General features: G+C 41.7%; 1 protein-coding gene across 1 annotated transcript in view; it reads right to left on the bottom strand.

Annotated features, from left to right (window-relative positions):
• TOPBP1 (DNA topoisomerase II binding protein 1) overlaps positions 1 to 27,105 on the bottom strand; it is an 81,283-nt gene that overhangs the window by 1,161 nt on the left and 53,017 nt on the right. The window contains exons 21-27 of the mRNA XM_062216399.1: positions 25,878 to 26,098; positions 22,941 to 23,107; positions 22,620 to 22,731; positions 19,016 to 19,179; positions 16,309 to 16,446; positions 14,615 to 14,704; positions 14,294 to 14,458 (exon numbers count right to left, since the gene is read on the bottom strand). Coding sequence (XP_062072383.1) covers positions 14,294 to 14,458; positions 14,615 to 14,704; positions 16,309 to 16,446; positions 19,016 to 19,179; positions 22,620 to 22,731; positions 22,941 to 23,107; positions 25,878 to 26,098 — 1,057 coding nt within the window. The remainder of the gene's footprint in view (positions 1 to 14,293; positions 14,459 to 14,614; positions 14,705 to 16,308; positions 16,447 to 19,015; positions 19,180 to 22,619; positions 22,732 to 22,940; positions 23,108 to 25,877; positions 26,099 to 27,105) is intronic.

The following is a 27,105-nucleotide window of genomic DNA, read 5'->3' on the forward strand; positions in this document are numbered from 1 at the left end:
ACCGCACCGATCCAAAGCCAGGAGCCAGGTGCTTCTCCTGGTCTCCCATGCGGGTGCAGGGCCCAAGCACTTGGGCCATCCTCCACTGCACTCCCGGGCCACAGTAGAGAGCTGGACTGGAAGAGGAGCAACTGGGACAGAATCCGGCGTCCCAACTGGGACTAGAACCCAGTGCTGGCGCCGCAGGCGGAGGATTGGCCTGTTGAGCCGTGGCGCCGGCCTAGTGTAATTCTTAATTCTTAGTATAGATATGTGATAGGTGTTTCCTATCTCCATTTTAAAGATAAAACCTTTAAAAGGTTAAATGAAACAGCCAATGCCATAAAGCTAGCAGATGGCAGGGCCAAAATCCACACCCTTCTCTGCCTGACGCAAACCCTCTCTTCTTCCCATCCATTTTCTGAGAGGAGAAAATGATCATTTGCCCCTATTGTAAGTGCAATAAAAACTCAATTTCCTGGCAATATGGCACACTGAATACTCTGACAACTAATCACCACAAAATACCAAGTACTGCTGATTCAGTCTTCCACAGATAACTATTGATTATGACTAATATGCACTAAAAGCAAATTACCATAAGACACAGGGGGAATAAAAAAACCAAACATTAGAGGGGGAACTGACATTCAGAAGAGAATGGTACTGTGTTAATGCCTCCTTTTTATTATTATTATGGTGGTGACAGAGGTAAAGAAAATAAATCTTCCACTTCCTGGTTCACTCCCCAAATGTCTGCAACAGCCAGAAGCCTGGAACTCCATCTGAGTCTCCCGTACGGATAGCAGGGCCGTCATCTGCTGCGTCAGCAGGAAGCCAAATGGGAAGCCGAGGAGCTACAACTTAAACTGGTACTGATAGGGCATGCTGGCATTCTACTATGCCATAGCACCCTCTCCTTTTCTGTTTTTAAATGGCTTTGAGGCTGAGAAAAGACCCCAGGTGTATCATCTATTGTAGAATTCTAGTAGAAAAAGCCTGCAGTCTTAATGGCTTGACAACTACTTACACTGCACGACAAGGTAGGAACTCCCAGAAAGGAGAGCCCCAGGGCCAGCACATGAACTCTGGTCAGATCTTTGCTTGGCCCCTAAATCAGACTCAAGATAACGCTAAAGAAACTGACCTGAAATCTGAACTGCCACGCATCACAGAACGTCACATAAACTGCTAAACTAAATAATACTTTTCACAGGAATATAACAGTCTACATTCTGCAACTTATTCAAAACATCCAAGAAATAGCCAAAACCATCTAGGAAGGACATGATACATTCTCAAGAAGACATAATCAGGATCACTCCGAATAAAATGAAGTGCTTAGGTATAAACTTAGCAAAAACATATATAGGATCTATATGCGAAAATTACAAAATGCTCATGAAAAATTAAGATCTAAATTAAGTTCATGGATGGACAGACTCAATAAAGACAGCAATTCAAACTGATCTTCAGTGTAATGTAATTCCTGGCAAAATCCCAGCAGGGTTCTTATAGACACATGTATTCATTTATATAAAAAGCACAGACTAAAAGAAAAAAAGGGATACTATGGCTAAGAGTAAACATAAGAAAGGCATATTAGAATGGATACCTGAAAACATCCAGAATAGTGAATGGGAAAAAAAACACCCATTTTATAAACATGGCAACCAGAACCATTATCCCTTCTCCCTCTACTAATGATGGCAGAGATCCACCATACCCTTCTTGGGTGTTACTCTGGACTGTTGCCATACCCATGACTCTGGCTAGAGTCCCCTGGCCCCATCCAGCACACACCTCTGGATATCTGCTGAAGTTACAGGCATTCCATTCAGCCTCAGAGGAATCTTTTCAAGAACAAAGCCTTCAAGGGAGATAACCCAGTATTCGCCAGATGCATAAAAATAAACATGGAAATACAAGAAACATGAACAAGGAAGACAATATGACTCCTGCAAAGGGACACAACTAATATTTCAATATCAGGTAGCTCAGATGAGGAGACCGACAAAATGCCTGAAAAGAAATTCAAAAGAATGTAAGATTACTCAAAAACACAGAGAAGCAATTACTTGAATTAAAGAAATCCACACATGATATGGATGAGAAATTCTGCAGAAAATATATGAAAGAAAAATCAAACTGTAAAATTAGAAATGAAGAATTAAATGTTAAATGAAATATTACAGACAAAAAAAAAATTAGAAAACCTGAAAGCAGTGTCCAGGATCTATGGTATACTATCAAATGACCAAATATATGTGTCTTAGGAGTTCCTGAAGTAATAGAAAAGCAGAATGGCTTAGAAAATTTACTCAGTGAAATAACAGCAGAAAATTTCCCTATCTAGGTACAAGAAGCACATAGAACCTCAAACACATAACTGGGAAAAAATCATCACCACGACACATTATAGCCAAGTAAAACATAAAGATCCTAAAATGCGTGCAAGAAACCGCAGAGTACCTACAAAGGATCTCCAATTAGAATGACAACAGATGTCTCACCAGAAACCCTACATGCTAGGAGAAAACGGAAAGATACAGTCCAAGTTCTTAACAACAACAAAAACCAAAAACCTGTCAACACAGAATACTGTATCCAGCTGAGCTCTCATTTCTAAATGAAGGTTAAAAAAAAAAAAAAACCAAAAAACTTTTCCAAAAACAACAAAAGAATTTGTCACCACTCAGTCAGCATTACAAATGATACTTAAGGATGTACCACACATAGAAACAAAGATAGGCCGGCGCTGAGGCTCATTAGGCTAATCCTCCGACTGCGGCGCCGGCACCCAGGGTTCTAGTCCTAGTCGGGACGCTGGATTCTGTCCTGGCTGCTCCTCTTCCAGTCCAGCTCTCTGCTGTGGCCCGGGAGTGCAGTGGAGGATGGCCCAAGTGCTTGGGCCCTGCACCCCATGGGAGACTAGGAAGAAGCACCTGGCTCCTAGCTTCGGATCGGCGCAGCGCACTGGCTGTAGCGGCCATTTGGGGGGTGAACCAGTGGAAGGAAGACCTTTCTCTCTGTCTCTCTCTCACTGTCTAACTCTGCCTGTCAAAAAAATTAAAATAAAAAAAAGAAACAAAAGATAATCAGCATAATGAAATAATGTAAAGGCAGAAACTTCCTAGTAACATTATAAAGGAGATTCAAAACAAACAAAAGGGATATTTATGGAAAAATGGCAGGACCAAGTCATTAGTTATCAATAATAACCTTAAATGTAAATGGAGTAAATTCTCCCATTAAAAGACTGGCTGAATGGATCAAAAAACAAGACTCATCTATAAGCTGCCTACAAGAAACACACCTCACCAATGAAATACAGACTGAAAGTAAAAGGTTAGAAAAAGATATTCCATGCAAATGAAAATTAAAAACAAGCAAGAGTAGCCACAGTAATATCAGACAAAATGGACTTTAAGAAAAAACTGGGGCCAGTGCTGTGGTATAGTAGGTTAAGCCTCCGCTTGTGGCACCAGCATCCCATATGAGTGCCAGTTTGTGTCCTGGCTGCTCCTTTTCTGATCCCGCTCTCTGCTTATGGTCTGGGAAAGCAGTAGAAGATGGTCCAAGTCCTTGGATCCCTGCACCCACATGGGAGACCCGTAAGAAGCCTCTGGCTCCTGGCTTCAGATTGGCCTAGCTCGATGGAAGACTTCTCTCTGTGTCTCTCCCTCTCTCAAAAACTGTATACTTAAACTGTATAACTATAAACCTTAAAAAAAAAGGACAAAAACTGTTAAAAGAAACAAGAAGGTATTATGCAACGAGTAAGGGACCCATTCAGCAGGAAGATCTGACCATAGTAAATGCATGTGCACCCAATGCTAGGGCACCAGCTATATACAACAAATGTTAATGGACCTGAGGGGATATGGATGTTAACACCCTACTTTCATCAAGGGAGAGATCACCCAGGCAAAAAACAAAGACCCAATCAAGCTAATCTATACCATTGACCAAATGGATCTAATTGATATTTATAGAACATTTCATCCTACAGCCACTTAATAGACATTGTTTTCATCAGTGCATGGGACATTTTCAAGGATGTACCATATGCTAAGACCATAAAAGAAGTCTTAACAAATTAAAAAAACTGAAATTATACCATGTATCTTTACTGACCATGATGGCATGAAGCTGGAAATTAACAACATGAGAAACTCTGCAAACACATTAAGACTGAACATGCTCCTGAATGAACACTGGGTCATAGAAGAAATCCAAAGAGAAATCAAAAAACTCCTTCCAATGAACAAAAATGAAAACACAATATATCAAAACTTATGGGATACAGCAAAAGCAGTATTAAGAGTATAGGTTATAGCAATTAGTGTCTACATAAAAAAATGGAAAGTTATCAAATAAATGATCTAATAATACATCTCAGGTACCCAGAAAAACATTAAGAAAAGAATATACCTAAAAAAATAGAAAAAATGTTCCATGTTTATGGATTGGAAGAATTAATATCATCAAAATGCTCATACTACCCAAAGCAATTTACAGATTCAATATGATCCCAATCAAAATACCAAGGACATTCTTCTCAGATCTAGAAAAAATAATCCTAAAATTTATTATTCACAAGAGACCCTGAATAGCTAAAGCAATCTTAAACAGCAAAAATAAATGTGGAAACATCACAATACCAGATTTCAAGACATATTACAAAGCAGTTGTATGAAACTAGATCCTTACCTTATATCCTATTCAAAAATCAACTTAGAATGGATCAATGATCTAAATATATGACCTAATACCATCAAACTACTAGAGGAAAAGATAGGGGAAACACTGCAAGATACTGGCCCAGCAAAGACTTCTAAGACGTTTGAAGGCCAAGCAATATAGATGGGATGACATTAAGCTAACAAGCTTCTGCACAGTGAAAGAAACACTCAACAAAGTGAAGAGGCAACTGACAGAACAGAGAGGAAGTATTTGCAAACTAGATTAATTATCCAGGATATATAAAGAGCTCAAGTAACTCAGCAACAAAACAATCCAGTTAAGAAACAGGCAAAGCACATGAACAGGTTATTTTTTAAAGCATGAAATACAAATAGCCAACAGACCCATGAAAAAATGCTCAGGATCACTAACCATAAGGGAATGCAAATTGAGAACTACAATGAGATTTCACCTCACCCCAGTTCAAAAATAAAAAATGCTGACGGGGATGTGAATAAAAAGTATACATTAATACACTGCTGGTGGGAATGTAAACTAGTACAACCATTATGGGAGAAAATATGGAGATTCCTCAGAAATCTAAAAATAGATCTACCATATGACCCAGGCATCCCACTCTTGAGAATTTACCAAAAGGAAATGAAATCAGCATAAGAAAGATTTATCTGAACCTCATGTTTATTGCAGTTCAATTCACAATAGCTAAGATATGGAATCAATCCAGATGCCCATCAACTTATGAATGGATAAAGAAAATAAATATATATACATGATGGAATACTACTCTGCCATACAAAAGAATATAACCTTATCTTTTCCAACAAAATGGAAGCAACTAGAGGTGAGTACGCTTAGTGCAATAAGCCAGTCCTCAAAAGACAAATATCACGTTTTCCCTGATCTTTGGTAACTAACATATAAAGTACAAGAAAAATGTAATGGATATGGGCAAAACTGACATTTTGAGATTTGATTATTGCTTAGAGCTCTTGTCTGTATTTTGAGGAACAGTGGTTTTTCTATTTACTACTTGCTGAATTCTGTATTTAGTGGAGGGTTAAGCTTGTGCTTATAAAGTAAATTGAAAGTATGTTATTGCAAAAACAAAAAGAAAAAAGAAAAGAAGGAGGGAGTGTTGGGTTGGAAGTATCACTATGCTCTTAAAACTGTTTATGCAAAATACAAGAAATCTGTCCCCTTTACATAACTCTAAAATTTTAAATAAAGAAATATCTTTTTCTCTGATGTGGCAGCTAATATAGAGAGCATAAAAAATGTGTAAGTGAAATTGACATCTTATGATTCAATTATTATATATTGCCCTTGGCTATATTCATGTGGAAGAGTGGTCTTTCTACTTTTTATTTTCTGAACCCTGTATTTAGTGGTTTATAAGCCTGTGATTATAAAGTAAACTGAAAATATGTTATTGCAAAAACAAAAAGAAAAAAAGGAAGGAGGAGGGAAGTATCTTTATGATCTTAGAATTTTACTTTTGAACTACATGAAATCTTTTCTGTTAATATTGATAAAAAATTTTAAAATTAATATTAACACCAGATAAAATGAACTTGAAGACAAATCCATCATAATAATTAAAGGATCCATATGAAAGTGACAACAATCATGAATGGGCACTCAGTAAGCAACAGTGCTCCCCAAACACTTGGGCTTAAAAGCAGACAGAAGGAAAGGGAAGACTAACTCCATAATTATTGCTGGGGACTGCAACACTCCTCTTTAATTGATAGAAGTAGACAAAAAGCAAACAAAATCGAGAAGATCTGATCAACATTACCAACCACATTGACCTACTTGATAAAGAACACTAGACCTTCACACTTGCATAATACAAATTCTTTTCTTGCACACGCAGGTCATCAAGATAGAATCAGCTGGCTCATGAAACAATAACTTTAATATAGAATATGTTTGTGAGTATAATGGTGTTCAATGAGAAATCAGAAAAGATACAAAATAATCCTCATACTTGGGAACTGAACAGCAGACTTGAAATTAGAGGTAAAGCCACTGCCTGCGATCTTGGCATACCATATGGATGCTGTTTCTGAGTCTCAGCTGTTCCACTTCTGATCCAGCTCCCTGCTAATATGCTTGGGAAAGCAGCAGAAGACAGTCCAATTCATTGGACCCCTGCCATATATGTGGGAGACGTAGATGATGCTCCCAGTTTCTAATCCAGCTCTGACCTCTGTGGCTATTTAGGGAGTGAATTACAGGATGGTAAACATCTCTCTTGTATTCTCCCTGTAAACTCTGCCTTTCAAATAAATAATGTTTACGGAAAATGGAATTAAAATTTTGATGAAAAAATACCTTGACATCTATGTATATGTGAGGTCTCCATAGTGATCTCCTAACTACTGGTTCACTCCAAGAATGCCTGCTACAGTCAGGGCAGGGCCAGCCCAAACCTGGGAGTCAAGAACTCTATCCAGGTCTCCTATGAGGGTGGCAGGATCCTAGTTCCTGAACCATCACCTGCTGCCTCCCAGGGCGCACATCAGCAAGAAGCTGGATCAGAAATGGAGAAACCAGGACTCAAACCCAGGTAGTCCAATTTGGGATGTGGGAGTTCCAAGTAGTATCTTAATCTTCACACCAAACACCCCAAACTTAACAGTTAACTCCATTTTTTCCTTAAATTTTTGGAAGAACCTTCATAAAAGGTCAAAAGGAGGAATCACAAGGAATACTAGAAAATATTCTGAAATGATTTCAAAATGACAATACCACATGACAATCACGGTACACAGCTAAAGCAGTGCTTAACAAGAAATTTATAGCTTTAAATGTTTATATTGAAGAGGAAGAGTGTCCAAAATCATTGACATGAAGTTCTGCCTCAAGAAGCTAGAAATCTGGCACAAAATAAGCTCAAGTCATAGGGAAAGTAAGAAAGAGCAGCACAAAAGGCGACAGAAACTACAAAATTAGCAGAGCTGGGGTCCTTTAGCCTGCTGGTCAAGGTGCTAGTTCAGAAACCCATATCCGAGCACTTGGGTTTGATTCCTGGCTCTGGACTCCAATTCCTGCTTCAATGCTGACCCTGGGAAGCAGCAGTGATGGCTCCCTGGGTTCTTGCTACCCATATGGGAAACCTGGATTGAGTTCCCAGCTCCTGGCTTCATTAGCATGGCCACTGTAGTCATTTGGGAAGTGAACCGGTGGATGGAAACTCACTGTCTACCTCAGTCAGTCGCTCTCTCTCTCTCTCTAATACATACATTAAAAAACAGTAACAAAGCTTGAAGATGGTTCTCTAAAAAATCAACAAGACTGATAAATCAAGAAAAAGAAAGATCCCGAACTGTCAATTTCAGGAATAAATGAAGGGTTTATTATACATTAAAAAGATAAGGGAATATTATAAAAAGAACTTTATGTTAACTAATTTGACAACTAAAACAAAATGGATATATTATTTGAAAAATAGAAGTTATCAGGCCGGCGCCGTGGCTCAACAGGCTAATCCTCTGCCTTGCGACGCCAGCACACCAGGTTCTAGTCCCGGTCGGGGCGCCAGATTCTGTCCTGGTTGCCCCTCTTCCAGTCCAGCTCTCTGCTATGGCCCGGGAGTGCAGTGGAGGATGGCCCAGGTCCTTGGGCCCTGCACCCGCATGAGAGACCAGGAGAAGCACCTGGCTCCTGCCTTCAGATCAGCGCGGTGCGCCGGCTGCAGCAGCCATTGGAGGGTGAACCAACGGTAAAGGAAGACCTTTCTCTCTGTCTCTCTCTCTCACTGTTCACTCTGCCTGTCAAAAATAAAAAATAAAATAAAAAATAAAAATAGAAGTTATCAAAACTGACACATGATGGCACAAAATATGAATAGCACTGGCCTCAATTTCATTATTAAAAACATCCTTTAGAGAAAGCAAAGGAGGAAGCACTTACTAATTTGCTTTAAGGCAGCAAACCCATAATAGCAAAATGTGTTCAATATACAACAAAAATGAAAATATCAGGGGCCGGTGTTGTAGCATAGTGGGTAAAGCTGCTGCCTGCGACACGCGGGCTTCCCAAATATGCGCCAATTTGTGTCACAGCTGCTCCACTTTCGATCCAGTTCCCTGCTAAATGGTCAGAGAAAAGCAGCAGAAGATGGCCTAGGTATTTGGGGCCCTATTACCCTCATGGGAGACCTGGAGGAAGCTCCTGGCTCCAGGCTTTGGCCTGGACCAGTGCTGGCTACTGCAGCCATGTGGGGAGTGAATCAGCGGATGGAAGGACTCTTACTCTGTCTCTCCCTCTCTCTGTAACTCTTTCCAATAAATAAATCTTTAAAAATAAATGAAAATATTAGTATCACTCCTTAAATATAGATGTAAAAATTTTAATCAAACATAATGATATAGACACAAAGATTGGACTGAGACTGAAGCCACAAATCCAAGAGTTGAACTTAATAGTGAAAATTAATACAATTCACCAAAGCACAGAACAAAGGAGAAAACCACAGAACTTCAACAGAAGTGAAAAAAAATTAACAAGTCAACCTCGATTAACGATAAAAAGATGCTAAAGCCCACCACTCCTATTCAGCAGCATGCTTTAAATAAAATATTAATTTGAAAGGTGGGGAGGGAGAGACAGAAAGAAAATCTCTTCCATCCATAGGTTCACTCCCCAGATGGTCACAACAGCCAAGCACTCCATCCAGATCTCCCAGATATGTGGCAGGGGCCCAGATGTTTGGGCTACCTTCTGCTGCCTTCCCAGTCACATCAGGAGAAAGCTGGATCAGAAGAGTTGCCAGGACTTGAATGAATTGGCACTCTGTTGTGGGATGCTGGCATTGCCTGTGGTGGCTTAATCTGCCTAGCCACAACACCAGACCCCAGCAGCATAACTGTGGTCCTAGTCATATGATACAAGAAAAATAAACAAAAAGGTAGAAAGAAGGGTAAAAAAGATATAAAATTCTCTTTGTAGATAAAACCAGTGCTTGTCAGGGTGGGTGTCTGGGGAAGTGGTTAAGACACCCCTCCAGACACCACCATCCTGTATTAGAATGCCAGGGTTTGAGTCTTGTCTTGGATTCCAATCTAGCTTCCTACTAATATGTACTGAGGGAACACAGCAGACCATGGCTAAAATACTTGGGTCCCTGCTACCAGTTGGGAGACTGAGAAGGACTTCCTGGCTCTTAGCATTTGGGGAATGACCCAGCAGGAAGAGCTCTGTGCTTGCCTTTCAAAGAAAATGAAAATAAATTTTAAAAAATAAGATTGCTCATTTTAGTAAAATGGTGGTTAGAGAGAGCTGGGGAGAAGAAGTGATGGGGAAAGGTTATTTAATGGGTTTTTAAGTTATATACTGAAATAGGAGTAAGAAGTTCTGGTATTTTAACACACAGTGGGGTGACTAAAATAACTGGACAGTGATAATGTATACATTTCTTAAAAAAAAGACAGAACTTGAATGCTTTCATTATAAATGATAAATGTTTGAGGAAATATGTTTACCTGGACTGGAGATTATACAATGTATATGCATATGGAAACCATCACATGGTACTCCCAAAATATTTGTAATCTTTATGTATTTTTTTTGACAGGCAGAGTTACACAGTGAGAGAGAGAGACAGAGAGAAAGGTCTTCCTTCCATTGGTTCATCCCCCAAATGGCTGCTATGGCTGGCACGCTGCGCCAATCCAAAGCCAGGAGCCAGGTGCTTCCTCCTGGTCTCCCAATGTGGGTGCAGGGCCCAAGCACTTGGGCCATCTTCCACCACCTTCCTGGGCCACAGCAGAGAGCTGGACTGGAAGAGGAGCAACCGGGACAGAATCCGGCCCCAACTAAGTCTAGAACCCAGGGTGCCGGCGCTGCAGGTGGAGGATTAGCCAAATGAGATGCAGCGCTGGTCACTTTATGTATTTTTAAAAAAGATTTTATGTATTTGAAGGGAAGAGTTAGAAAGAGAAAGAGAGAGAGAGAGAGAATAAGATCTTCTGTCTGTTGGTTCACTTCCCAAGTTTTTTCCAGATCTCCCATAACGGTGCAGGGGTCTAAGGACTTGGGCCACCTTCCGCTGCTTTCCCAGGCACGTTAGCAGGGAGCTGGGTCAGAAGTGGAGCAGCTGGGACTTGCCTATGTGGGATGCTGGTGTAGCAGGTAGAGGCTTCACTTTTTAAAGCACAATGCCTGCTCCTATGTATTTGTTAAAAATTTGTAAATTGGGACCAGTGCTGTGGCATAACAGGTTAAGCCACCGCCTGCAATGCCAGCATCCCATATCAGCACCAGTTCAAGTCCTGGTTACTTCACTTCTGATTCAGCTCCCTGCTAATGTGTCTGGGAAAGCAGCAGAAGATGGCCCAAGTCTTTAGGCCTCTGCCACCCACATGGGGGACCTGGAAGAAGCTCCTGGTTCCTGGCTTCAGCCTGGCCCAGCCGTAGTCACTGTGGTCAATTGGAGAGTGAACCAGTGGATGAGAGGTTTTTCTATCTTTAACTCTCTCTCTTTGTAATTCTGCCTTTCAAATGAAAATAAATCTTAAAAAATCTTAAAAAATTTTTAAAATGATTGTTTATGTTGCAAAATCTATAGAATTAATTGTATTAAGTGAATTTTAGCAAGGCAACAGGGTATAAGACTAATATGTACAAATTTTTTTTTAAGATTTATTTATTTGAAAGAGTTACACAAAGAGAGAAGAGAGGGAGGGAGGGAGAGGGGAAGAGAGAGAGAGAGAGAGAGAGACAGAGAGAGAGACAGAGAGAGAGAGAGGGGGGTCTTCCATCTGCTGGTTCACTTCCCAAATGGCCACAATGGCTGGAGCTGTGCTGATTCGAAGCCAGGAGCCAGGAGCTTCTTCGCGGTCTCCCATGCAGATGCAGGGGCCCAAGGACTTGGGTCATCTTCTACTGCTTTCCCAGGCCATAGCAGAGAGGTGGATTGGAAGTGGAGCAGCCAGGTCTTGAACCGGTGCCCCTATGGGACACTGGCGCTTAAGGCCAGGGTGTTAACCCACTGCGCTACAGTGCCGGCCCCTAATATGTACAAATTAACTATGCTTTTATAGCCCTGGCTATTGTGGCCATCTGCCAAGTGAACCAGCAGATGGAAGATCTCTCTGTCTCTCTGTGTCACTCTGCCTCTCAAATAAATAAGTAAATCTTTAAAAATATGTATTAGTTCTGACCTAGAATAATAAGGAATTCCTGGAGGGGCTGGGATATCATAGGGTTCTTTATATCCCCTAACTCGTATCTTTTCCCCATTAGGTAAATTTGGTTTAAAATTTTTATTTATCAAGAGGCAAGTGACACAGATAGAGTTCCTGTCCATTGGTTCACCCCCCACATGCCTGCAATGGCTGAGGCAGGGGCAGGCCAAAGCAGGAAGCTTGGAATGTAATCTAGGTCTCCCACATGGATGGCAGGGACCTAACTAATTGAGCCAGCATCTGGTGCCTCCCGGGGTGCACACTAACAGGAAGCTGGAGTCAGAATTTGAGCCAGATATCAAATCCCGGCATTCTGTTACGGGATACAGACATCTAACCATGACTTCACTATGAGAACAAATGCCTGTTCTGCCCTCTCCAATGTGGGACCTTTACATTTCAATAAATTCAATAAATCACATTTCAATAAGCTGAGCTTTATAAGCTAGTTAGGAGCTTTATGACTGGTTTATTAATTCTTTATCTGTATGCCTACGGCTCTATGAGAAAGCCTTCTTCACATTTATGTTTCAGATACTCCATGAAACCCTAAAAAACCGCTAAAATAAGTAACATAAACAATGGCTGAATTCTGGCTTCCTCTTATTCCTATACTATTCTATTTAAAAAGCCTCTTAGGAAAACATTTATAATTGTGTGCCATGCACTGCTGATTTCTGACGGTCTTTCAGGGAACTTTGCTATCAGGGAGATTTTTCTTTACCCATTCAAATTATACAACACAGACCAAGTCTGAACATGAGTATAATAAGCCCTCTATATAGCAAATATTTTCTTTACCACAAAGAGTATAGCACAGGTCTTTACTGTGTATCAATGCAAAAGATCAAGAAAACTAAAGGATGACTCTTGAGTTAATGTTTCTCAGACTACTGAAATACATTTCTGCTTTCCAACATTTTAAAGGCGCTCAAAAGAATTTTTTTTAAACTTATTTATTTGAAAGACAGAGACATTGCCAAAGAAATTGATTGATCTCCTACCCACTAATTCACTCCACAAATGCCAACAGCCAGGGTTGGGCTGGGTAGAAGCTAGGGCCATAAAGAGCCAGCACTGCGGTGTAGAGAGTAAAGCCACTACCTACAGTGCTGGCATCCCATATGGGTGCCGGTTTGAGACCCAGCTGCTCCACTTCCGATCCAGCTCTTTCTGCTATGGCCTGGAAAGCAGAGATGGCCCAAGTGCTTGGCCCCTGCACCTGTGTGGAGACCCAGAGGAAGCTCCTGGCTCCGGACTGGACCGGCTCTAGCCATTGAGGTCATTTGGGGAATGAACCAGTGGATGGAAGATCTCTCTTTCTCTCTCTGCAACTCTGCCTTTTAAATAAACAAATCCTTTAAAAAAAAAAAAAAAAAAAGCAGCAGCAGCTAGGAGCCTGGAACCCAATCCAGGTCTCCCACACGGGGACTGCAATCCAGGTACTTATGCTCCTTCCATGGTGTGCATAAGCAATAAGCTGGATTAGAAAAGGAGACAGGACTCAAATCTAGGGACTCCTGATATGGGACGCGGGTGTCCTAAGTGGCTGCTTAACTGCTGTGCCAAATGGGCACCCAGAAAGGGCACTGTTAAAGCTTTTAGAGAGGGGCCAGCATGTGGCACAGCAGTTTAAGCCAGCATCTGCTACACTGGCATCCCATATGGGCATTGTGTCAAGTCCTGGCTGCTCCACTTCCGATCCAGCTTCCTGTTAATGGGCCTGACAAGCACAAGATGGTCCCAGCGCTTGGGCCCATGCACAGATGTGGGAAACTGGAGCAGTTCTGGGCTCCTGGCTTTGGCCTGGACTCGCCCTTCCCATTGTGGCCATCTGGGGAGTGAAACAGCAGATGGAAGATCTGTCACTCTACCTTTCAAATTAAATAAAATCTTTAAAAAAAAAACAACAAAGAAAAGCTTTTAACAATATGTAAGTTTTTATACCTTCCCCATACTTAACTGCTATGCTAAATGTTTACATTTGTACTCACTGCATCAAAAATAGCATGAGCATAAAATGGGTGCTGAATAGACTAATTTTTCTTTTGAGAGACAGAAACAGACAATAAAGGTCCCATCTGCTGACTTACTCTCCAAATGCCTACATTGGACTGGAATGGACCAGGCCAAATTTGGGAAGTGGAAACTCCATCTTGGTCTCCCACGTGAGTGTCAGGGAACCAAGTATTTGAGCCATTACCTGCTTTCCCTTCTTCAGCGGGAAAGTGGAGTCAGCAGAGGAGCCAAGACTGGAACCCAGATACTCTGAATATGGGCCACAACGAGCCCAAGCCACAGCTTACCTGCTGGCCAAATGCCCACCCCAGGAGCAAATATTCTATTAATAACAAGTCAGGTAGTCTGACATCTGTACATGTAAGCATATTCCTGGTAGTGAAGAAGTCACAAACCTGCACAAGATAATCAGCAATGTATTCTGTTTTCAAGCAGCGCACATTCTGGGTAGCAGCGTCTGCTATATTAAGTCCTGTGTCATCTGGTTTCTGCTTGCAATTAAAGTCATAAAAGAGATGTGTGGCCTCTTTAAATAAAGGTACGGAATGACCACGTAGCACCTAAAGAAAACACGAAAAGCATTACAATCTACAGGAGTCACAAACCAGTTCAGCTGTACAAAACAGACTAAGGATTACCATCTGCTAAAGCAAGGAAAACACAGAACTGTTGTAGATCATTTATGCAAACGCTCAGTAAACTGAGTCAGCACAAACCTTTGCTCCTCCTGACTGAAGAAGACGTTTGAACCCTGCTTCTCGGGCACGGTCAACACGTAAAATAACCTTCCATCCGCTAAATGCTCCCTGCAAGAAAAAATAATCAGTGCTGAAACCATCTGGAAAATAAATGATAAATACAGATAATGCAGGATCCTACTTGTAGACCTACTTTTATGTCTAAATAAAGACATAAAGGTTATATTCTTAACGACCTTTATTTTTGCCACAGTGTAAATGTAACTCTTGTCAAAATAGTCTGAAATACACAGCTATGGTATCTGGCAAATACAGGAGAAATGAGAGAAAACAATTTAATGATCAGGTAATAGTAAAACAAAGCAGCTTTATTTATGCGGAGTCTTTTTCTAGTCTTTTCTGTATAACTAATGATAGGTATAGTATATGGCACTGCTTGATAGGCTACATGAAGCTTTTGTTACATTTCTCTTGAAAATGTAAAGATATCAAAGATCATGTAAGATTATTTGACTTAAGGGTTTATAACCTTTTTGTAAGCAACAGAGCCCTTTGGCAATCTGGTGAAAACTGGACCCCTTCTAAATTACTTTCTGAAAAACTGAAGCAGCTTTACTGAGATATAAATTTCCATACAATTTGGGTAATGTTTTATTTTTCTTTGTGCTCAAAATAAAATATTAGGGCCAGCATTGTACAGGGGGTTAAGCCCTGCTTGTGCTGCTGGCATCCCCAGTTTGCTGCTGAGCAATCCCAGTTTGAGTTCCTGTTGCTCCATTTCCAATCCAGCTCCTGCTAATGTGCCTGGAAAGTAGCAGAAAATGGCCTAAGTACATGGGCCTCTACCACCGTGGGAAATCTGGATGTCCAGGCTCCTGGCTTTAGGCCTAGCCCAACCCTGGCTTCTGTAGAGAATAAACCAGTGGTTGGAAGATCTTTCTCTGCCTCCCCTACCAACCACCACCCTCTGTAACTTTGCTTTCAAAAAATAAATCTCAAATATAGGTATGTATTACATATATACACATAAATACGATTACCAAGGAAACCATTTTACTGTAAGTTATTAAAATAGTAAAAAGAAATTTATGACATTATAATGGAGGTGCTTTATGAGTGAGTCAGCAGATCTAGCTTAAGAATCCCTAAAGCTAGGTGCTATAAAGATACTTTGAAATAAACACAGTATAGAGCCACACTTTACACACATAAACTATTTTTCACAAGCCATCAACAGGGGCTCATGCTGTGACTCAGCAGGTTAAGCGTCCGCCTACAGTGCCAGCATCCCATATGGGTGCCAGTTCCTGTCCCAGCTGTTCATCCAGCTCCCTGCTAATGGGCCTGGGAAGACATCAGAGGATGGCCCAAGTGCTTGAGCCCCTGCACCCATGTGGGAGACCTGGATGAGGTTCCTGGCTCCTGGCTTCAGCTTGGCCTAGCCAAGACTATTGTGGCCATTTGGGGAGTGAACCAGCAAATGGGAGATCTTTCGCTGTTTTTCTTTCTCTGTGACTTCCTCTCAAATAACATTAAGCTCAATGTAGACTGCCCTAATTAAACATATCAATCAAGGGTTATTCTTCCTTGGTCAAGCACATTCTCTTTAAGAAATATATCTATATCCATCTATCCATCTATACATAACTGTGTCTGGAATAGTCACAGTGTTGAATGCTACTTAAATGGTCTGTGATTGTGCATGTGAATACCTCAACAATGCCTGATTCTTGTCTCTGCTGGATTTTCTTTCTCCATCTCATGGCTGCAAGTGCTAGTCTTCGTTGCTGCTCCGTGATTCCAGTCAGAACATCAAGTATGGAACTGCTTCCCCACTCATAGTTTTCTTCCTAGAGAATCAATTGAACAAACTTTTGCGTTCCTACAGTGTGTTGGGCCACTGTGCTGCACACGTTTCTGTCGTTAGGGAGCTAACAGCCTACAAGAGTTAAAGTACACATCCAACTGATATGAATACAGACAGTATCAGGTAAGCATCATTTGATGAGCATAGAGGAAATGTGGATTAATTTGGTTTCATATATTTATCACATATACCTGGCTTTTAATTAGAAATTAGAAGAATATTACATATATTTCTAGGTAACATTTGGTAACTACACCTTGGCAGCTGGTAATATTTGGATTACTGGGCTTCATTGGCCAGCTGTTAACTTCACAGACCACAACGTCAGAGGACACTCTGGTTGCCTGTCCAAAGAAGATATACCTAAGGAATCTTGATTGAAGATGTCAAAAATCACATGGTGGAGATAGAAGACCTTTCTCTCTGTCTCTTTCTCTGTCTGCAACTCTACCTCTCAAATAAATTTTAAAAAATCTTTAGGTTAGCTTCCAAGATGGCAGAGTACGGAAGGAGCTTACTGCTCTAGTCTAGGAGAAGACAGTTCAAAAAAAGTGGAGAGAGTGCAATCTCAGGGAAGAGTTAGGGGGAAAATGGCAGAGGAAACTCTAAGCAAATTAGAGGGACACAGTGGGCCTATGTGGAGGGTGTGGACACACACAAGCCAGGACCCCAGCAGCTGAGAGCCTGTGCACGAGTGTCGGAGATGAGGGGAGAGCAGACTGCAGCAGCCCAAGCCACTGGCGATCAAGCTGCAGGAGGAGCCAAGAGGGAGCCTGGCTTGGAGCCCCATGGGGAACAGTGTACCTGCCAAACTGGAGGAGAAAAAAAAAGGAGGGCCATGTTTCTCCCCAGTCACCTTACAACAGAGTTCTTTAATAATGTGATAGAGGGGGCACCATTTTGGACATATGTAACAGCTGTGCCAGCTCATGTCCATGCCTAGCAACCAGCCAAGTAGAGACTCCTGACTTTGGTGGGGAGAACTGGGTGCTTGTGACTGTGGGAGGCTTGTGTGCTGGGTGGTAAAAATGCCATTTTAAGTGATCACATTAAGTGTTAAAATGAACACATGTAACAGAATTAAGTGTTAAAGTGACCATATAAATAAGATTAAGTGTCTGGTAATAGTAATAGAATTAAAAAAGAGAGAATGTTCCAACATGGGAAGCAGTCCACACAGCACACTTACAGAATGACAAAAGCCCTAAACAACACTCTGGCCTCAGAATCAGCCCTTAAGGCATTCTGGTTTGTCTGAAAAGCCCATGAGAGCACTTCAGGCATGGAAAGCCAAGACACTGGCAAAAAACGTTCTACATGAAGGACCTCTGTGAGTGAGACCCCAGCGGAAAGAAGTGGCCATCAAAGAAGGATGTACTTTTCTTTAAAGGGAGGAGAGAACTTCCACTTTGCTTATGGCCTCGTCTAAATACTGATGGAGTCTGTGTATCCAAAAGGCTTCCACAGCTTAGGCAGCTCATGTCAAGAGCCTCAGGTGCTCACTGACCTCACACCTAAGAGTATTAATTGTTAAATTAACAACAGGAGTCACTGTGCACTAACTCTCCATGAAGGACCTCTGTCCTCAATGAGTTGTATTATGAGGGTTAAATGTAAAACTAGTTCTCAAACAATTGTGTGTGTGTGTGCGCGCGCACGTGCGCAAATTGTTGAAATCTCTACTTAGCACAGAGTTGGCCTTCTGTGTACAAAGTAAATTGAAAATGAATCTTAATGGAGAATGGGACTGGGAATGGAGGAGAAGGTGGGGTGGGAGGGCGGGTATGGTGGGAAGAACCTCTGTATTCCTAAAGTTGTACTTATGAAATTTGTATTCCTTAATAAATACATAAATAAACCTTTAAAAAAAAAGGAAAGAAATCACATGATAGATACTGTTATAGTTAGCAAACAAAAGATTTCAATTAATAAGCTTAATATTTAAAGGGCCAATAGTTAGCATAAAAGCTTAAAAGAAGATAATCTCTAATGTTAAGATAATGTTATTTCAATTCTAAAAAAAAAAAAAATGACATGTAAGGAGTTGGTAGTGTGGCACGGTGGGTAAGGCTACAGCGCCGGCATCCATACAGGTACAGGTTCAATTCCTAGCTGGTCCACTTCCAATCCAGCTCCCTGCTAATGCAGCCTGGGAAAGCAGCAAAAGACGGCCCAAGTGCTTGAGCCTCTGCACCCATGTGGGAGACTCCTGGCTCCTGGCTTTGGCCTGGCCCAGCCCTGGCCATTTGGAGAGTGAGCCAGCAGATCTAAGATTTCTCTATTTTTACCTCTTTCTGTAACTCTACCTTTCAAATAAATAAATAAATCTTAAAAAAAGATGCAAAATACATATTTAAAAAAAGTGAATACAACTGAACTTGGCTATATGATCTTTTTTTGCTTCAATTGTTACTGGAAATTTTATAAAACTACTCTAATCTAATTGTTCATATTTGGATATTTGAATGAAATGAGTGGTCAGTGCATGTATGAGAATAACTGAAGACATTTATTTTTAAAGAAAATACCCCTTCACTGAATGTGACACATACCTGCACAAAGCGCCCAGCCGTTCTGCAAGCTTCCAGGTAGGAGCGATGAAGCACCCACTTCCCAGCTGCCACTGAGGCTAAGTACTTTTCATTTCTCAGTGGGTGTCCCACCACAATGTGTGTGCATTTGGGGTCAAAGCACTGTTTCTCTATCACTAATCCACCTGAACAGAGAAAATTTGGCTGTACTTTATTTATATTTATAAAAATCATTTCTTAACTTCTTTTTTGTAATCTCAACTATACACAGAAATTATCTGTAAACAGAATGCACCAAACGATCTAAACCAAAAAATCTTGACTGACAATGATCAACATTTTAAATATAAAAGTAGATCAAACAGTAAAGTGAAGTCTCAAACAATGGCCACTCAGATGTTAAAATTTATAACAATTTGCCATCTTTACTTCAATCTATGTCCCCTTTTTTGAATTAACTATTTTAAGGCAAATTCCAGGCACTGTGTTACTTAACCCCTACATATATCTAAAATAAATGGAAATTTTCTTAAATAGCCACATGATACTACCATCTCTAATAAAATTAAGTAAAATTCTTTGCTGTCTCAACACTAAATCCTTGTTCAAGTCTGCCTGTCTCTACTTATATAATTATGATACAAAAAGTGGGGCTGGTGGTGTGGTGCAGCAGGTCAAGCCAGTATCTCATACAGGACTGCACATTCAAGTTCTGACTGCTTCCGATCCCACTTCCTGCTAATGCAGCTGGGAAGGCAGAGGAAGATGGCCCAAATCCTTGGGTCCCTGCACCCACGTGGGAGACCTGGATGGAGTTCCTGACTCCTGGCTTTGAGATGGCTCAAATCTGGCTTTTGTGGCCATTTGGGAAGTGAACCAGCAGATGGAAGATTGAGCTCCCTCTTTTACTCTTAGAAATAAACAAATCTCAACCTCTCTCAGAAGTGTATGTATGAAGCTTGATAAGGATGCAAAAGGCAGCATAAATAAATATAAGCTTACAGAAAGTACGGCTATGAATGTACAGCTTAGAGGTTAACCTGACTGCTGGTTATCAGAGTTGTACCAAGGTCTTTCTAAGATTTAAAAAAAAAACTTGAATTCTATTCATGATTTACAGATAAGCAAAGGGCTATCCTCAATATCTGTTATCATGTCACTCTACATTCTAATATCAGGAACCCTCTACAGTCATAGGCTCTCAGTTCCAGTATAATCTGTATTCATCTGTCTCTATTCCTGTCCTCTTCTAGGTCAGCTCTGTGCTAGCTGCTGCTACTGTACTTGTCCAGAGTCTACAGAGATGGAAAAACCTACAGGAGCCAGTGTAAGTGTAAAATGCATACCAGATTTCCAACACTTACTACAAGAAAATGATTGAAAATTCTGATACTATATTTACATGATAGTAAAACTGGCAGCTTATTTTATCCATTTCTTTTTATGTCTTTTTTTAAAGATTTATCTTATTTATTTGAAAGACAGAATTAGAGAGAAAGGTAGAGACAGAGAGAGGTCTTCCATCTGCTGGTTCTCTCTCCAAATGACCAAAATGGCCAGAGCTGAGCTGATTCGAAGCCAGGAGCCAGGAACCAGGAGCTTCCTCTGGGTCTCTCACTTGTGTGCAGGGGCCCAAGGACTTGGCCCATCTTTTCCCAGGCCATAGCAGAGAGCTGGATCAGAAGCGGAGCAGTCGGGACTCGAACTGGCGCCCATATAATGCCAGCACTGCAGGCGGCAGCTTTACCTAATAAGCCACAGCGCCAGCCCTGCATCCATTTCTTTTTACTTTTAATATTATTTATTTTCAATTTACTTGGAATTCAGGAAGAGATAGAGATTTTCCATCTGCTGGTTCATTTCCCAAATGCCTGCAAACTGTCCAGGCTGGTCCAGGCTGAAATCAAAAGCCAAGAACCCAATCTGGTTCTCCCATGTGGGTGGCCGGGACCCAGGGCTATGAGCAATCATATGTTGCCTCCCAGGATGGCCTTAGCAGAAAACTGGACCAGCAGTAGGACTGAGACTTAATCCAAGTACTCCAATATGGGACACAGGTTTTCCAAGCTGCATCTTAACCATTGTACCAAGACAAGTCCTCTTTTTACATTTTAAAATGTTGCTATTAGGAAATTTAAAATGACACACGCAGATGACAGTCTGTTTCTATGGGACAGCAATGCTGGGGCACCAGGTTACTGTTCTACTACACAGCTCCAGAAAGATGTCAGAGGGAGGCCAGATGGAACAAGAATGGTGCAACACGAGAAGCTGCTCCTGTCTATATGAACCATACTTTTTTTTTCTATGGGACAGCAATGCTGGGGCACCAGGTTACTGTTCTACTACACAGCTCCAGAAAGATGTCAGAGGGAGGCCAGATGGAACAAGAATGGTGCAACACGAGAAGCTGCTCCTGTCTATATGAACCATACTTTTTTTTTCTATGGGACAGCAATGCTGGGGCACCAGGTTACTGTTCTACTACACAGCTCCAGAAAGATGTCAGAGGGAGGCCAGATGGAACAAGAATGGTGCAACACGAGAAGCTGCTCCTGTCTATATGAACCATACTTTTTTTTTCTATGGGACAGCAATGCTGGGGCACCAGGTTACTGTTCTACTACACAGCTCCAGAAAGATGTCAGAGGGAGGCCAGATGGAACAAGAATGGTGCAACACGAGAAGCTGCTCCTGTCTATATGAACCATACTTTTTTTTTCTATGGGACAGCAATGCTGGGGCACCAGGTTACTGTTCTACTACACAGCTCCAGAAAGATGTCAGAGGGAGGCCAGATGGAACAAGAATGGTGCAACACGAGAAGCTGCTCCTGTCTATATGAACCATACTTTTTTTTTCTATGGGACAGCAATGCTGGGGCACCAGGTTACTGTTCTACTACACAGCTCCAGAAAGATGTCAGAGGGAGGCCAGATGGAACAAGAATGGTGCAACACGAGAAGCTGCTCCTGTCTATATGAACCATACTTTTTAAGTTCATTAAAATGTGGTTTTATTTTATATCATAGGCCTATAATTTCACACAATTTCATTAATGAACAAATACTCAAAGTAGTACAGAAGATTGTTAAACTTAACTGCTGGTTTCCATTTAAATATTTACTCTGACTCTCAGGGCTGACTTTAGATTTAGATTCAAATCTCTAAGGCTGACTTGTTGTATATAGCCTTGGACAAATTACATATTTTCTTTTTCTCAATCTATATCTTAAAAATATTATCAATACTGACTGCATTTCACTTCCAAACAAGGTTGCTATGAGTATGAGACCTTTTCTTTTATAATAATGTTTATATTTTTTTCCTGTAGACATTTTTTAAAAGCTTAAACGAGCACCCCTACCTGGTGCCTCACTTCCAAAACGGCTACTAAAAGCTGTGGCTGAAGCAGGGAGCCAGGAACTCAGTCCAGGTCTCTACCTGGGTGTCAGGGACCTAACTGCCTGAGCCATCATCTGCTCTCTCCCAGGGCCTGCACTAACAGGAGGCTGGGGTTACGAGCTAGAACTGAGCACTCCAACATGGGGCATCGTGTCTCAACTGGAATCTTAACTGCCAGGCTAAATGTCTGACGTGTTTGATTGAAGTAAAATACTGGTACCTAATTTTTCAATCAGATGACAATAATCAATACGTTCTTGAGGATTCAGCGATGACATCTGAAATATGTACTGTTTTTTAATTTCTTCATGAGCCTCTTCTCTCATTATAATCTGGAATGAAAGAATTTTATTTTAGAAAAACATTTATATTAATCCAGTTATTTTACAGTGCAATTTTGCTGTCTTCTGAGTTATCATAAATAGAAATAATAACATAATGCAAACACAGTTTTCAACATTTGATGAACCCCTGATAGTGAAATCAACATATTTCTAATTCAGTACAAAAATATCCAAAAGCCAGAGCAAGATCAACAAACCTTTTCTTTAGGGGGTGGAGCCACAGGTGGGTTGGCCAGAGGGAAGGCGATGCTGGGGGCTTGAGGTGTAGGGATCAGGTGGCTGTCTCTTATTTGGGTTTCTGGTTCTTCAGAGGTGGGTTGCTTTGGAGCTTCAGTCACACATGTGTCTCCAGGATCACAGACAGCTGAGGGCAATAAAAGGTTGAAGCATGTTATTATTCACATACAACTAAGAATAAAGTCTAAGGCCAGCGCCACGGCTCAATAGGCTAATCCTCCATCTTGCGGCGCTGGCACACCAGGTTCTAGTCCCGGTCGGGGTGCCGGATTCTGTCCCGGTTGCCCCTCTTCCAGGCCAGCTCTCTGCTGTGGCCCGGGAGTGCAGTGGAGGATGGCCCAAGTGCTTGGGCTCTGCACCCCATGGGAGACCAGGATTTGGCTCCTGCCTTCGGATCAGCGCGGTGCGCCGGCTGCAGTGTGCCAGCCGTGGCAGCCACTGGAGGGTGAACCAACGGCAAAGGAAGACCTTTCTCTCTCTCTCACTGTCCACTCTGCCTGTCAAAAAAATAAAATAAAATATTAAATGTGGATTTTTTAAAAAATTATTTTTCATCAGTAAATTGTAACTCAAATTGGTAAAATGAAAGCATTTCCACACTTGGAGAGAAATTGGAAGCAGAGATAAATCCTGTATCTGTTGTATGGAATCATGCAATGTGAAAAAGATGAAAAAGGGGAAAAAGATTTTCTTTAAATAAAAAATATTTATTTCTTCTTCTTCTTTATTTATTTCAAAGGCATTTACAGAAAGTAGGAGACAGAGATCTTCCATTTGCTGGCTGAAACCCCAAAAGGCTACAACAGCCAAAGCCAGGAGACAGGAGCTTATTCATGGTCTCCCATTTGGATATAAGAGCCCTAGTCCATGGGCCACCTTCTGCTGCTTTCCCAGGCGTGTTAGCAGGGAGCCAGATCAGAAGTGGAGCAGCCAGGACTCAGTGTCAGTGCCCATATGGAACACTGATGTTGCAGGTGACAGTCTAACCAGCTACAGTACAACACAGGCCCCTATCCATTGTATTTTTTAAAAAATATTTAATTATGATGTGAAAGGCAGAGTTACAGAGAGGCAGAGAGTGAGAGAGAGAGAGAGACAGAGAGAGGGAGAGAAAGAGAGGGAGAGGGTGAGGGAGGGGACGGGGACGGGGACGGGGAGAGGAAGACGGAGAGGTCTTCCATCCGCTGGTTCACTTCCAAAATGGCAGCAATGGGCCGGCGCCGCGGCTCAGTAGGCTAATCCTCCGCCTTGCAGCGCCGGCACACCAGGTTCTACTCCCGGTCGGGGCACCGATCCTGTCCCAGTTGCCCCTCTTCCAGGCCAGCTCTCTGCTGTGGCCAGGGAGTGCAGTGGAGGATGGCCCAAGTTCTTGGGCCCTGCACCCCATGGGAGACCAGGAGAAGCACCTGGCTCCTGCCATCGGAACAGCGCGGTGCGCCGGCCGCAGTGCGCTACCGCGGCGGCCATTGGAGGGTGAACCAATGGCAAAAGGAAGACCTTTCTCTCTGTCTCCCTCTACTGTCCACTCTGCCTGTCAAAAATAAAAAAAATAAAAATAAAAAAAAAAAAACAAAAACATGGCAGCAATGGCCAGAGCTGGGCTAATCCAAAGCCAAGAGCCAGGAGCTTCTTTCAGGTCTCCCACATGGGTGCAGGGGCCCAAGGACTTGGGCCATCTTATATTGCTTTCCCAAGCCATAGCAGAGAGCTAAATCAGAAGTGGAGCAGGCAAGCCTTGAACCAGCGCCCATACGGGATTCCAGCACTTCAGGTGGCAGCTTTACCCAATATGCCACAGCACGGGCCCCATCATTCTGTTTTTAAGGCAAAGTTTATGAAAGAAAACACCAGGGGCTGGTGTTGTGGCATGGCCGCCACCTTCAATAACCGGCATTCCATCGGAGCGCTGGTTTGTGTCCTGATTGCTCTACTTTCGATCCAGCTCCTGGCTAACACACTTGGGAAACCAGCAGAAGACAGCCTAAGTACTTGGGCCCCTGTATCCACATGGGAGACCCAGATGAAGTTCCTGGCTTCAGCCTGGCCCAGCCCAATTGGATGCAGCCATCTTGGGAGTGAAACAGGGAAAACAGATCTGTTTCCCGCCCCAAACACTTTCAAAACAAACACATAAATCTGTAAAAAAAAGAAAGAAAAGAAAAAAATTTGAGGAATTCAAAAAGGAACTTACACAACACAAAGAATAAATGTAGGTAAGTGTTGGATAAAATTCAGAAGACTTAAATGAAAGTTAAGAGACAGGAGGAGGGGCTGGAGCTGTGCAGCAGGTGAAGCCGCTGCAGTGCCGGCATCCCGTATGGGCACCAATTCGAGTCCTGGCTGCTCCACTTCCGATCCAGCTCTCTGCTATGCCTGGGAAAGCAGTGGAGGATGGCCCAAGTCCTTGGACCCCTGCACCCACGTGGGAGACCCAGATAAAGCTCCTGGCTTTGGATTGGCGCAGCTCTGGCCGTTGTGGCCATTTGGGGAGTGGACCAGCGGATGGAAGACACCCCCCCTCCCGCCTCTCTCTCTCTCTCTGTGTAACTCTTTCAGATAAATAAATAAAATCTTAAAAAAAACAGACAGGAGGAAAACCCAAGCATTAACTGCACACACATAGTTAAGGACTAAAATGAAAGGACAAGTTAAAAACCATGTCAGGAAAAAATGTCTACAGCTAAATTTTCAAACTCAAAGATTAACTACATTTTTCAATTTACTGATTAAGTACCTCAGTCAAAAATCATTTTTCTGACTCTTTAAGCCAAAGTCAGAAATAACTAGTAAGTTTCTCATTTGCAGGTATAATTCAAAGAATCACGACTTATCTGTTTATTTTTAGGAGGTCAAAATATACCGTACACAAACAGGTAAATAAGTTTCTTTCTTGTTACCCTGTTCAGCAATTTCTGAAACACGGAAAGGCTCCTGGAAAGGACAATCCTCCAATGTTTTAACATCAACCTGAAGCTCAGAGTGCTGGGTGGGACAGCAAGGCCATTGCAAATTGCTGGCAAGCCTTGCTCGCTCCTCTCTTGCTGTAGGGTCATCCCAAATGATCTGTTCATTCTGGGAGGGTTCAGTGTTCATATCAGGTACAGTTTGACGAGATTGCCTAAGGAGTAAAATAACAATTTTAAACACTGGCAAACAGCCATAACAAAACCCAAGTGCGTAAAATCCATAAACAGATTGAAAAAGTGATTTGCCGTCTAATGTCCATCACTGAGCCACTGTAGAACTTCAAAATATTTAAAATGTTTCTCCTTTAAATGTAACTGTTTTAGTTAGAATGTGAAATACATATTTTGCCTAAAATGTCTATGTATTTAAAATGTCAAAGTGGGAAGTTTAACAGTTAAATTAAAAAAAAAAAACAACAACAACAACAACTCTGAAACAACTGTGATTTCTTGGGGCTGGCATGATGGCACAGTAGGTTAAGCCACCACCTGCAATGGTGCATCCCATCTGAGTGCCAGTTTGAGTCCTGGCTGTTCCACTTCTGATCCAGCTGTCTACTAATGTGTCTGGGAAAGAAGTGGAAGATGGCCCAACTACTTGGGCCCCTGGCACCCATGTGGGAGACCTGGATGGAGTTCCAGGCTCTGGCCTTCAGCCTTGTCCAGCCCTGGCTGTTGCAGCCATTTGGGGGAGTGAACTAATGGATGGAATAGCTGTCTTTCTCGCTCTCTCTGTAACTCTTCCTTTCAAATCCACAAAAATCAATCTTAAAAAAAAAAAAAAAAAGGTGGAGGGGGCAATTTCTCTGAATGGTTAGGGAAACACAGTAACATTTAGGAAACTGTGGTTACTTTGCTCTGGTGGTTAGTATATTTTTATCACTTGCAATTACAGTAACTAGAATTACATGGAAAGCTTACTATAAAGGCTATCTTATGGAAAGGTTCTTTGGCCTTTGGTAAACAAACTTCAGCATTTACGATAGACCAACCATATACTGAACTATAGTGAAATGCATTCTGTTATGTAATTGTAATGATTTCATTTGACAAAGTAATAGAATGCCAACTATTTATATATATATGTATATATATATATGGATGGATTTCAAAATTTTTTGCACCAAAATAAACTTTACTTTTAATTCCTTTTTCCATG

The sequence above is a fragment of the Lepus europaeus genome, chromosome 2 (assembly GCF_033115175.1).
Source record: "Lepus europaeus isolate LE1 chromosome 2, mLepTim1.pri, whole genome shotgun sequence".
Taxonomy (NCBI): Eukaryota; Metazoa; Chordata; class Mammalia; order Lagomorpha; family Leporidae; genus Lepus; species Lepus europaeus.